The following is a 12,478-nucleotide window of genomic DNA, read 5'->3' as shown; positions in this document are numbered from 1 at the left end:
TTCATAGAAGACCCATCTCATCTCAAAAATAAGAATGCTGAACTTCTCAGCAATCTGATCTATAAAAAAATTTATTATTCTCACCCCATTTATCCTAAATTCAGAGCCACGTATCTATTTTTATTTTTTTTGAAAGGAAGCCACGTATCTATTGATGTCACAAATTGCGGATCCTACTATCAAAATTGTGTATATTAGGAGGGCCTGGTGTACATATTACCATAATTTTCCTTTCAAGTATTGATAATTCAAAGCCTTTGGACAGAGAATTCAATGGACCAACATCCCATTTTTTTATTCAAAAGGAAATGGGAAAGAAAGTGCATGGTCATGGTCCATGGCTGAGAACAATGGTGAAAAGTCATATCGCACAATAAATGGTGTCCTACTGTAATTAAATGGAAAATAAATGCATCAACAAACTTTGTTTTTCTTTTAGAGAATAAATGCATCGCCAAATTTAGTACTACTCTCCACCAATTTTTGTGATTAATTTAAGAAATTCATTAATTTGGGTACATACATATATGGTCCACTAAATAGTTAAAATTAAGTGCATAATTCATTTGAATACGCATAAATATAACGGAAGAACGGATAAAAAAAAGAAAGAATATAAGGCAAGAAGAAAGAATGCTGAATTATTATTATTATTTTAAAATCAAATAGAAACTTTCATTAACCAATATCAATGTCCAAAACATCATTCAAAAAAAGGAGGTTGTCTAAGCCACTTCCCAGTGCCGGAAAAAGAGAGCAGCAGTCGTACAAGAGAATGAGCAACCTGGTTCAAAGACCTTTTAACAAACATAAGATGTGCATGACTGAATGCACTCAAACAAAAACTTACAATCAGCTATTATCAAGCCAGAAACAGAAAAATCACAAGACTCGAGCTTCATAGCATTAACCATAACAAAAAAGTCAGACTCAAACATCACAACTAAAAGCCTTTAATCCAACTTATCAGCACTGCCCTCAACCACAAAACTTACACCGCCTGAGGGACCATCGGGTCTAGTAAAGCACAACTCCCAGCAGTGACGAAATGACCGTTAGAGTCCCTAATAACACCCATACCCCAACTCATTTCTATCTTGAAGTAGACCTACATCAATGTTGCATTTGACCCACCCAAATTGTTGTTTTTTTTTTTTTTTTTAATTCTGATAAAAAAATAAGAACTAAAGAAAGAAAAAGTAAAACAAAAAAGCAAGTACAAATGTACAGTGGCATAAACCTGTACACACGCAAACTTGAGTTGAATACAGGTGAAGTTAGTGATTTGCCAATTCTCCAAAATGGAAAGAAAAGATGCAAATGAACAATAAAAACAAATATGAGGAACCGACTCCAAATAGAAATGCGCAAATATAACAAGAATAAATGTTCTCTTTATTATGCTAACACCCTTTTACTGACCAAAAAAAACAATGCAAAGAAAAACCGAGCTTAAACTAGAACTATATAATAAGATTTGTTATGCTGAAATCAAGAAATTAGAATTATGTGATTTCATTTATCACAACTGGAAAGCATCCAATATATAGTGATAGTTTATGAAAAGCAATATCTGTTCAATGATATATGACTATGCAATTGGATTTTGTCATATTTATGATTTAAAAAACATCTGAAACTTCAAAAATAAAAAAATAAAAATAAAAAATCTGAAACTGTGCTCAAAAGTCAGATTCCAAAAACAAAAGATATTTTAATCTGATCTCATGATCATGCAACTTTGACAAACAACATTTCTGACTTGGTATAATACAATTTGCCATATTCCACACATTTTACCTTGTACTGACTGCTCAAGTGAATAGGATGGTCAACCACTCTATTTTATATTATAAACTATATCTTTTTCTTCATTATATTTTTTCAAGTCTATGGGAAAATCATGTTATTTGTGGGTCACCACATTAAAATTTCCATTCCCTACTTCTCCAAGCACAAAAAGCAAATTGCAACTGCCAACCCACGCATCCAGAAACCCAATATCTCATGAAATTCATCTTCAGACTTTTTATTATAATCATCAACATGTGGTACCGCTTCTATAGAATTTAAACTCAGCATGCTGCCTTCAATTTCATGAATGCTGATGTGGCATTCAGGGACCATCTCTACCGTCAAAAAGAATCACGGTAACCATAACCCATTAAACCCCACAAAACCTCAAAAAAAAAATAAAAACAAAAACACCCCATTAACACCACTTTCACACAAAAACACCCCACCACAAATGGCGATCGCAGCCTTCCCTCCTTCCCCTTCTCCTTCTCCCTCATCGGCACCGCAGTGGGCCCCGTCTCCTCTCGCAGAAACCTCTACCGCCACCCTCAATCAATCATCATCTTCACTGCAGCAAACCGCAAAGCTTCCCGTTGATTTCAGCCCACCATTAATAGCAATGGTAGTAGTAGTAGCTACAGCTTTTTTACTCATCACGTACTCACGTCTAATCTCTCGTTACCTCCTCCGACTCCTTCGCCGCTGGAAAAGGTGGCGACTCCGCCGTCGATATCTCCCTTCGTCCAACGGCGGCGACGACCTAGAGTCACCTCCTCCTCTATTTGATTCACCTGAAGGATTCCACGTGTATTCTCCGTACGGACTGGACGATTCAGTTATCAAAGCATTACCTCTCTTTCTCTTTACCACAACGAAAAATGGAAAACAGAGTATAATTAAAGATTGCGCTGTTTGTTTGCTAGAGTTTGAAGAGAATGATTATGTGCGTACACTTCCTGTTTGTTCTCATGCGTTTCACGTAGATTGTATTGATATATGGTTAAGGTCTCACGCTAACTGTCCTCTTTGTCGCGCTAGAATATTCCAAACGTCGCCATTCGTTCCTGTTATGGCAGCGAGGATTCGACCAAGTTTAGATGATACAATAATTCTGCCTATTGAATCCATGATTCAAACTCCACCTCCCACAGTAACCACAACGGAGATTGTCGAAGAAGCTGCTTCACCAATAAGAAACAGTCATAATTTTTATATTCAGTCCGAGGACAGATTTAGCCGCCGTGATTTCTTGTTAAAAAGGTCTTACTCGTTTGGTTTTGAACGGAGTTTGGCGGCGTCCGAAAGGATGTTAATAACAGAACCTGCAACGGCGTCTCCTTGGAGATATAGAAGAGGAAGTTTCTGGGGTAAACGTCCGTCGCCGTTTGGTTCGTTGTCGAAACCTAGGGTTTTCTCGTTTAGGTATTACAGAGGGATGAAATCGCCGTTTTTTAGAAGGAGAGGCGGAGGAGGGGGTTTCTTTCCATTGTCGGAGAGGTTCCCGGCGGGTGGCGGCGGAGGAGGAGGATCGTCACGGCGGAGTAAGTCAATGGCGAGTCCAATGTTTATGAGATCGTCGGTAGCGGCATTCTCATCGAGTCGGTTGAGGTGTGGCGATCCAGAGGCGCTGTTATCACCGGAGAGGTTTAACAGAAGATAGTGAGGAAAAAGAGAGAGAGAGAAAGAGAAAGAGGACACGTGGAGGGAGGTGATTAAAAATGATCGGAGTGAATGGACGGTCGGAGATTCGGGAGGGGGTATTAAATTGAAAGGAAAGAGAATGGAGGATGGGAGAGGGAGGGGCGTTAATGGGAAGAATAGTAGTCTGGCAAATTGACAATGGGGAAGGGTCATTAATTGGAAGGTGGGAAGGGCATTTAATGTACAAAATTGACGAGAGATTAACACCATTTCACACCACCATATTTAAAAAAGAAAACAAAACACAACACTCCACTCTTTCTTTATTGCTTTCTTTGTCTTTCTCATTAAAGATTCATTAATGGAGAGTGTGCAGCTCATTAATGTGAAGAGAGGTGGGTTTTGGTTTACAGAAGATGCTTAATTGGGTGGGTTTGGATTTTTTGATTGGGGTTTTGGTTTGGCACTTGGGTTTGCTTGGAAATGCACCGACAGACTAAAGGGTTGAGAAGGCGATTTAAAAGGAGAGAACGTGATATGTTTATTGTGAACACGCGCCAAGTGGTCTCTTGGCTATACTGACACACGATCATATGTGGCGGGATAGATGGATATATGTAGGTGTACGTGAATGTGATCTGCGTGCGGCTTCCAGTTCCATTTGTAAAGACTACAGAGAGAGAATTCTATGATGGGTTTGCTGATCTAAAAAGCAGCAGCTCGTCTTCTTCTTCTTGTTGCTGCTGCAGCTGCAGCTGCTTTTGAATGTAAAAAGAGTACATTTCTTTTGGACTTGTGCGATTTATATTTGTCAGCTTGTTCATTTTCATGTTTTTAATTTTTTCCTTTTGGATTCTACACTTTCAGGTGTGAGCAAATAATATCGCCCACTAAAAGCCGGAAAACCAATCCCAAAACCACAAAAACCGATTAAATTAGTTTTTGTTTTTCTTTATAGCTTTTTTTCTATAATTCCATTTGGTTTAGCTTTTTCATTTTACAAAACCGCTGTTAATAGCAGGCAAAAAATTTCTTAATACAAAAAAGAAACTCATGCACTACAAGTTTAGCCCACGAATAATTAGTAAGTTAAGTTTAAAATTAAATCCAATTCTTGATAAAAGAATTTAATTAAAATAATTTTTTTTAATTAAAATGATGGATAACGGTTACTTGCAGTTGGTTTCTTGACATATAGAAAAAAGATTTAAATATAAATTGTTTGAAACTTCTTTTGCCGGTTATGGAATTTTAGCTTCATAGTACACATACACGTGTGTTATATGAATAGTTAATTTCAAACTAGAGTTTTTTCTTTGATGGGAGCTGCGGAAATACAGTAAAAGTAAAAGGAAGAAAGAAATAAGAAGATAGGGACAACCAACATAATATAAACAATTCAAACAATTTGAAACAGACAATTTTTTTTAGGCAATCAAACTTCTTTTATATTTTAAACTCTCAAACAATATTATTTCATGACTTCTTATTTAATTTTACAGTCATTTATAACCATTTAGTAGAGTATTTAAATAAAACGTTTGAAAATCTACAAACATTTGATTAGAAGTGAGAAGCGCAAAATCCTAATATGGTTTGTGTACCACACGTGGCATGCAAAATCTAAATGCTATTCGTGTACCATACACACATAGCACCCTACAAATCCAAATCAAAACTAACACAAAGTATATTATTCGGTTAACCAAGCAAACAAACTATTACCACAACCATTACAATTTTAAATGCAGTTATCTTGAAACTAGAAAATCACTCGCTTGATATCATGAGTTTATATAAATTAATTTATGAATTTGAAAAGTAGAATTTTTTATGCATATGTATAGAAATTATTTTTAAAAGAAGGTAGCATAAATTAAAAAAAAAAATAAAAAGAAAACTTTAACTTTTTCAAAAAAATAATAAAACCAAACAAATAAGAATAAATTTGTAAATAGACAAAACAAAAAAATTTATGAACGGTGTTAAAAAAAATTAAAGCCAAAAACAACAATAACATGAAAAGAATAAAATAGAGGAAGAAGAGTAAAAAAGGAAAACTAAAACCAAAAATAGCAATTACTAAAATGAAAAAGAGCAAAATAGAAGAAGAAGAGCCATTAGACAATGACACATGCAGTAAAAGAAATGAAATATACTGCGGTTGAAATTACAAATATGTACACACGATATTACGTTATCTTTTAGTGAAATAATAATAAAATTACAAAGTAGAAAATGTCAAACGTATCGTTTTGGATGCCGGTGAGGTGCAAAAGAACACCAAATCAGTATCTATAATCATGCAAAATGGCAAAATTACCTTTCAAATTGATTTTGCTAGCACCTGGGGGGCTAACTAAAACAATCTCAGAAATGCACATACCCATATGGTTCATGTAGAATTAAAATTTGGATCAAATCCTAATAAATAAACAAAATAGAATACTTTCAGTTGCTAAATAGATTTACTCTCGCGATTACATTAAATTTGTAACACAACCCAACGATTGATAGAATTACAGCAAATAATTACAAGCTTGTTTGACTTTGAAACATCCACTTAAAAAGAATCCCTTCTTTCAATTGTATTTGTCCAGCTCAATCTACTTCTTAATTCTTAATGGGCCTGAAAAGGGTCATTAGTGGGAGAAATTGGAGTGCATTTTCCAAAACTCCAACAGGGTCTGACATTGCATTTCTCTTCTGTTTTACTTCACATCACTGCCAAAAAAATGAACTGAATACAAAAATTCATTGCAAGCTTCAGCTTTTATATTTATATTTATATTTATATTTATATTTCATCACCGGATTCTCATCCTGATCACCTGCTACAGGAGCTGGGAAAGAAACTCGATTCTCTTTCCAGGGTGAAAAAGTGTTCCATAATTCAAAGGTTTTCTTTTTTAGTTAAGTGGCTCCGACGAAACAAAAACTATCCTATCTTAATTAAATGTTATCTTGCGGAACTTAATTTTAAAACTGAAAGAAAAATAAATCAAAGAACGGTTGAACCATTAAGAAAAATATGGTGCTGTATTTAATAACCTCCAATTCAGGTAAGTAGCATTGAATCCCATTTGTCGTACCCAACCCATTTCTTCTTCTTTTTCTTTTTCCTATCTGAACCCACCAATCCTCTGAAACGGTCGAAGCAACACACATGCTTGATCTTTCCTCCTAATCGATCCTTTCTTACATTTTCTTGTCTCATCCTTCCTTTTCAGATATTGGCTTTTCTTTAATCAACAAAGAGATTAGTGATTTCTAATATCCTGTTTGATGTAGTGAATTGAGAAATATTATCAGCTTCCTTGCCACAAATTATACTACAATCTTTTGAAATAAGATAATCTGGATAAAGTTTTTAAATGAACTGTATTTGTCATGTAAAATTAACGATAATTTCGGCATGTGGCATGATAATAACAATATCCTATTTCAAATGAATTGATTAGGTTAGTTTCTAATTGTAATTGATTAATAGTGTAATAAACCAGTGCAAAACATATATTAAAACTATAGCATATAATATAAGGTTGGTACCCATCATTAACCATATAAACCTACCTACCAAGATAAGTAATGAACACCGATCATCTGATAGTCAAAGAGGATCAACCAAGAAAAAACGGATTAACAAAAATTAAGAAAATAAGGAAGAAACTTGAAGTGGGCATACGCATAATCCATATGCACCAAACTTTATTATTTTCATATCTACCATAATAAATAAGGTGGCAAGTTACTTCCCCAGATCCATCAGTTTTCAACGGTGGTAATTTATATGTCTTGCCTCTCACTGATAGTGAGAATAATAATAATTAAAAAAAAAGGATTTGAGGATTTTATTGCTCCATCTCAACCATTCCTACCATCCTTCTCTTCTTCACTCTCCCATAAATTGTTACATTCAAGATTAACAATAACCAGAGTTGTCTTGTCCAAATTCAGTACTTGCATTTATCCTTTTACTTTCTGTAACAATGTCAATGGAATATCTAGTGAAGGTTGAAGAATCAAGGCCTGCTGCTAGTGATGGAAAACCATCAGCTGGACCTGTTTTTAGGTCCATTTATGCCAAAGATGGTCTTCTTGAGGTGTCTGCAGAACTGGATTCTCCTTGGCAATTCTTGAGGTATGTCAATGTATATATAGATGTATATCTTTTGTTTTCATTTTGCAGTTTCCGTCAGTGTTTCTTGAAATTATTATAATCTCGCTCCGATTCCTTAAAAATAATGGTGCTTGCAAGAACTTAGAACAGAACAAAGAATGGTAATTTACAGGGCAATGGCATTTTTCTTCTTCTCTGCGTGTTCTTTAGGTGTCAATGTCAGAATGTAACGTATTGTAATTGTTTACAATTTTTTTGGAGTGGAGGTCTATATTGTCTTGGGCGTTTTATGCCGCAGGTTGAACTCTGCAGTCAGTTTCATTTGCTGAAATTTGAAATGAACACCTTCATGTGCGACTATAGTTTGCATCTACTTCCATAACTGAAGTTCAAGTTCCATGTTTTTAGTCTTAATTATTGGTCAATTGTTCCGTTAGTTTTAAGTATTTAGAATCAAAAAACCTGGCCCATGCAGGTTTCGAACCTGCGACCTTCGCGTTATTAGCACGACGCTCTAACCAACTGAGCTAATAGGCCATTTGTCCTTAATTATTTGCTTAATTACTTTGATTAATTGTTAATTAATTAACTCTGATGCAGCGATTCTGCTCTTAAGAACCCAAATAACCGAATGCTAGGCAGACGTCTAGTCACAGATTCAAAGGTAATATCATAATGGGCTACTGAACTAAGTCTAGACTTTTTTGTTCATACAAGAAACTCATTGACGTACAAATCTTCAGGTGGCAGGTCCTTATGTATGGCTGACTTATAAAGAGGTTTATGAAACTGCAATCAGAATAGGTTCAGCAATGAGAAGCCGTGGTCTGAATCCTGTTAGTCCAAATTAAACTACCTTGTCCTTAAATATTGCCGCTAAATTCTTCAAAAATGTTTTTGAAAAATTCAGATGTCCATATATAAGTAATGGATGTGGAATACTAGCTAGTAATGGATTTACATTCTTAATTAGGGGGATCGTTGCGGTATATATGGTTCCAACTGCCCAGAATGGATTACTGCAATGGAGGTATTAACTGTGTATTTATGTTAGTATCCAATTCAGATTAACTAATTCTGAGGCATGTCCTTGATCTTGTTTTGTTTTTCACAGGCTTGTAAAAGTCATGCAATTACATTTGTACCATTATATGACACTCTTGGTATGCATCTTTGTCACCTTTATTAATATAGCTTCATTTTACTTTTCTGAGAATTATACTTCTCTCTGCCATGGAAAAGTAATTGAATTGGTATACTATGATGCCTATTAATTGGTTTCTACCGCAGGTCCTAATGCCGTGGAATTCATCGTCAATCATGCTGAAGTATCACTAGCTTTTGTTCAAGAGAGCAAGCTCTCTTCTGTAAGTTATCGTTACAAAAATTAATTCCTTTTCCCTATCTGCTCGGTGAATTTTATCATCTGTCTACAGCATCAAGGTGTCTAGGCCTCTGTTATATCTTTGTCATTTCACACAAGTGGTATATGTTTATGCAGATCCTAGCTTGCCTCCCAAAATGCTCATCATATTTAAAGAGTAAGTGAAGAAACCAAATAATTCTATTCTCTTTGAAGAGTCTGAAAAGGGTATTCCAAGGTGTCAATTACAAGTATCATTTTCTTTGTTCAGCTATTGTTAGCTTTGGGAGTGTTTCTGCCATGCAAAAGAAGGAAGCTGAGGAATTGGGTGCATCCTGCTTTTCATGGGAAGAATTTTGTCAGTTGGTAAGACTTTTAAATATGATTGTTCACTTTCATGAATGATCATTTAGTCTTTCTTTTCTTTTCTTTGTTTTTTTAAGAAGAGAAGAAAATGATCGTTTAGTCTTTCATTAATTGGTTTTTCAGAATGGACTTAAGAATTTTTATCTTTGATATCTGAACTTTTGACAGGGAAGTTTGGATTGTGAATTACCTGCGAAACATAAGGGTGATATCTGCACAATAATGTATACAAGTGGAACAACAGGAGAACCAAAAGGTGTTCTTCTTACTAATGGGGCTATAATGGCGGAAGTATTATCCGTCGACCATCTACTTTTTCTTACAGATAGAGCGGTAAACTACTGAACGAGTATTTTTAAATTATTCAGTTTTGCAGAATTCTGCAGCAAGAAAAAGAAGATGATGTTTTTGCTCTCAATTATCATCAAAATGCACATCACAGATATTCTATATTGCAGGCTACAGAAGAGGATTCATACTTCTCTTTCCTTCCTTTAGCCCATGTATATGATCAAGTAATTGAGACCTATTGTATCCAAAAAGGTGCTTCTATAGGATTTTGGAGAGGGGTAAAAATCAAGAATCAAACTTTGGGATGATTATATATTTTTCTTAAATATTGTCCTATTTCTTTAAATTTGTTCTTCCTGCCAGATGAATTTTGTCTTTCTTTTCTACTTGTAGGATGTCAGGTTTTTGCTTGAGGATGCTCAGGCGTTGAAGCCTAGTATTTTCTGTGGGGTTCCCAGAGTCTATGACCGCATATACACTGGTATACATTTGATTTTCAATTACATAATGACATTCTTTATTACGCTTGTCTAACTCATTTACCTTGTTCATGAAGGAACAATGCAAAAAATTTCATCTGGAGGTGCTTTAAGGAAGAAACTGTTTGATTTCGCCTATAGCTAGTAAGTTGTAATGTTAATTACTTTACTGTATCCTTCACGTCCTGAACATACAACTAATATTTAGGATTCTGTTGACAGCAAGCTAGGAAATCTTCAGAAGGGATTGCCACAAGCCCAGGCAGCACCTCTTTTGGACAGGCTTGTCTTCGAAAAGGTTAGTCAGTTGACCTTCTAGTCCTGTTCTTGGTTTCTGTTTGTCAATCTAATTGTGTCATTTTGGTAGACAAAACAAACATTGGGAGGTCGAGTTCGCATCATGTTATCTGGTGCTGCACCTTTGCCTAAGCATGTGGAGGAGTTTTTGAGAGTGACTTCCTGCTCTACTTTATCACAAGGATATGGTATGAAAAGACAAATATAGAAATGTTTCTTCTGCTCAAGAATATTTGATAGTAATATCAATAGCTTCAACAATTTCCGATACTGAACTTCATACCATCTTTTCGTATTGATTTCTTTCAGTGAATGCAAGAACTCAATCTAGTGATCATTTTCTTTGAATTTGTCTCCATCAACTTGTTTGCATTTCTTTTCGATTTTCTGTAATAGGTCTGACAGAAAGTTGTGGAGGTTGTTTAACATCCATAGGTGATGTGTTTCCTATGGTTGGAACCGTTGGAGTTCCCATGACAACCATTGAAGTAAGGCTTGAATCAGTGCCTGAAATGGGATATGATGCATTATCCAGCGTTCCAAGGGGAGAGATTTGCCTAAGGGGAAATACCTTATTCTCCGGTTACCACAAGCGAGAAGATCTAACGAAAGAAGTCCTCATTGATGGGTGGTTTCATACAGGTAAGAGAAACATTTCCAAAATTTCTGAATTGAGCTTTAGCATCAAGAGATATTCAACAGAACTTTTTTCAAGAGCCTACATAGCTTCTCTTTGAATGTTTGCGCAGACTAGAAGTGTTACTTGCCGAAATAAGTAACCTTCTTCAACATGATTTTGAAAATGTTGCAGGTGACATTGGAGAATTACAACCAAATGGAGCAATGAAGATCATTGACAGGAAAAAGAACATATTCAAACTATCCCAAGGTGAATATGTTGCTGTGGAGAGCCTCGAAAATACATATTCCCGGTGCTCTCTTATAGCTTCGGTATGTCAAATGGATAGTTTCAATAATTTCCTGCTCCATTGCATCATACCGGTTGCTTTAACTGTTCTCTAGTATGCAGATTTGGATATACGGCAACAGTTTTGAGTCATGTCTTGTTGCCGTAGTAGTACCTGAGAGACAGGCACTTGAGGATTGGGCAGCAAACCATAATGTGGCCGATGATTTTAAAACTTTGTGCAAGAATCTGAAGGCTAGGAAATACATTTTAGATGAGCTCAATAGCACTGGCCTGAAACACAAAGTATGTTGATTCTTCTTTCTTAATATGCATACAAAGTTTTGTCTCCTCAACTAACATCAGAAATTTTGGAAACAGCTTCGAGGATTTGAGATGTTAAAAGCAATTCATTTGGAACCACATCTGTTTGACATGGACAGGGATCTGATAACTCCAACATTTAAGCTGAAGAGGCCACAATTACTCAAATACTACAAGGTATTTTCCAATGCAGTCTCTTGTCAATTTTTAATCCATTTTCTTGAGTGTAAAGATTGACAATGTGACATCATTTGTGAGGTCTAACTTAAAAAATCATTTGCGCAGGACTGCATCGATCAACTGTACAGTGAAGCAAAGGGATTGAAGGCATAAGAGCAATTTCTATAAGCAAGAACAAGATATCCTGATGTGCAGAATGTCACTGGCATTTACGTAGGTTCCTTCTGTGTTGTGGCAACTATTGTTTAAGAACCTTATATAGAGGAAAAAAGCAAGTTTAAAGATACCTTCAACTGTTCAGCTTGTTGGTCACTGTCAATGTTCATAAATAGACAACGTTACTAAAAAATTTATTAGCGATTTGAGGGATGTGCTAAGGTCTTCAAATTTCGATGATATATTTATACTTTGTCACATATTTCTGATGCTATTCAGTTCTGTCGAACTTATTCTGATTATAAAATCTGGTTCAATCATTAGTCCATTATGGAAATTTCTGACAGCAGAAAGGATAGAAAGCAATCAGAAAACTCATGCGATTTAGAATATAAATATACCGCAAACCATCAACTTTTGATGCAGAAAGTTGTACTGAAGATAGTCACAGGTTCATAAATGACTATCCCATAAAGAAATTATCCACTTTTGCAGCTTTCTGACAAACTTGTCAGTTTTTTGCAGGAGTGGATTAGCATTCACCAATGCCAAGAACA

The 12,478-nt window shown here is 35.4% G+C and overlaps 2 protein-coding genes and 1 non-coding gene across 3 annotated transcripts; 2 read left to right on the top strand and 1 right to left on the bottom strand.

The window, feature by feature from the left end:
- Positions 1-1,914: 1,914 nt before the first annotated feature.
- On the top strand, positions 1,915-4,230 carry LOC8275528 (RING-H2 finger protein ATL65). The gene has a single exon (XM_002519072.4). The coding sequence runs from the start codon at positions 2,102-2,104 to the stop codon at positions 3,455-3,457; it is 1,356 nt and encodes a 451-aa protein (XP_002519118.2). The 5' UTR covers positions 1,915-2,101; the 3' UTR covers positions 3,458-4,230.
- Positions 4,231-7,183: 2,953 nt separating this feature from the next.
- Positions 7,184-12,181, top strand: LOC8275530 (probable CoA ligase CCL6). Its single transcript, XM_048375139.1, has 19 exons — positions 7,184-7,579; positions 8,159-8,222; positions 8,302-8,394; positions 8,532-8,588; positions 8,673-8,721; positions 8,849-8,925; positions 9,060-9,099; positions 9,193-9,287; positions 9,456-9,620; positions 9,746-9,856; positions 9,972-10,059; positions 10,135-10,201; positions 10,280-10,355; positions 10,425-10,542; positions 10,751-10,996; positions 11,166-11,305; positions 11,385-11,567; positions 11,643-11,762; positions 11,871-12,181. The coding sequence occupies exons 1-19, from the start codon at positions 7,428-7,430 to the stop codon at positions 11,916-11,918; spliced, it is 1,989 nt and encodes a 662-aa protein (XP_048231096.1). The 5' UTR covers positions 7,184-7,427; the 3' UTR covers positions 11,919-12,181.
- On the bottom strand, positions 8,022-8,095 carry TRNAI-AAU. The gene has a single exon. It is a non-coding gene; the product is annotated as a tRNA-Ile (tRNA).
- Positions 12,182-12,478: the final 297 nt, after the last annotated feature.

The sequence above is a fragment of the Ricinus communis genome, chromosome 5, assembly GCF_019578655.1.
Source record: "Ricinus communis isolate WT05 ecotype wild-type chromosome 5, ASM1957865v1, whole genome shotgun sequence".
Classification (NCBI taxonomy): Eukaryota; Viridiplantae; Streptophyta; class Magnoliopsida; order Malpighiales; family Euphorbiaceae; genus Ricinus; species Ricinus communis.
The sequence above is the reverse complement of the archived record's forward strand: the minus strand, read 5'-3'. Positions and strand labels throughout refer to the sequence as shown.

Bases quoted from the DNA above. Each gene is read 5' to 3' on its own strand.
- LOC8275530 (XM_048375139.1), top strand. From the start codon at position 7,428: ATGTCAATGGAATATCTAGTGAAGGTTGAAGAATCAAGGCCTGCTGCT. The intron at 8,395-8,531 runs GTTAGTCCAAAT...ATTCTTAATTAG, and splicing joins GAAGCCGTGGTCTGAATCCT to GGGGATCGTTGCGGTATATA. The intron at 8,722-8,848 runs GTATGCATCTTT...TTTCTACCGCAG, and splicing joins ACCATTATATGACACTCTTG to GTCCTAATGCCGTGGAATTC.
- LOC8275528 (XM_002519072.4), top strand. From the start codon at position 2,102: ATGCTGATGTGGCATTCAGGGACCATCTCTACCGTCAAAAAGAATCAC.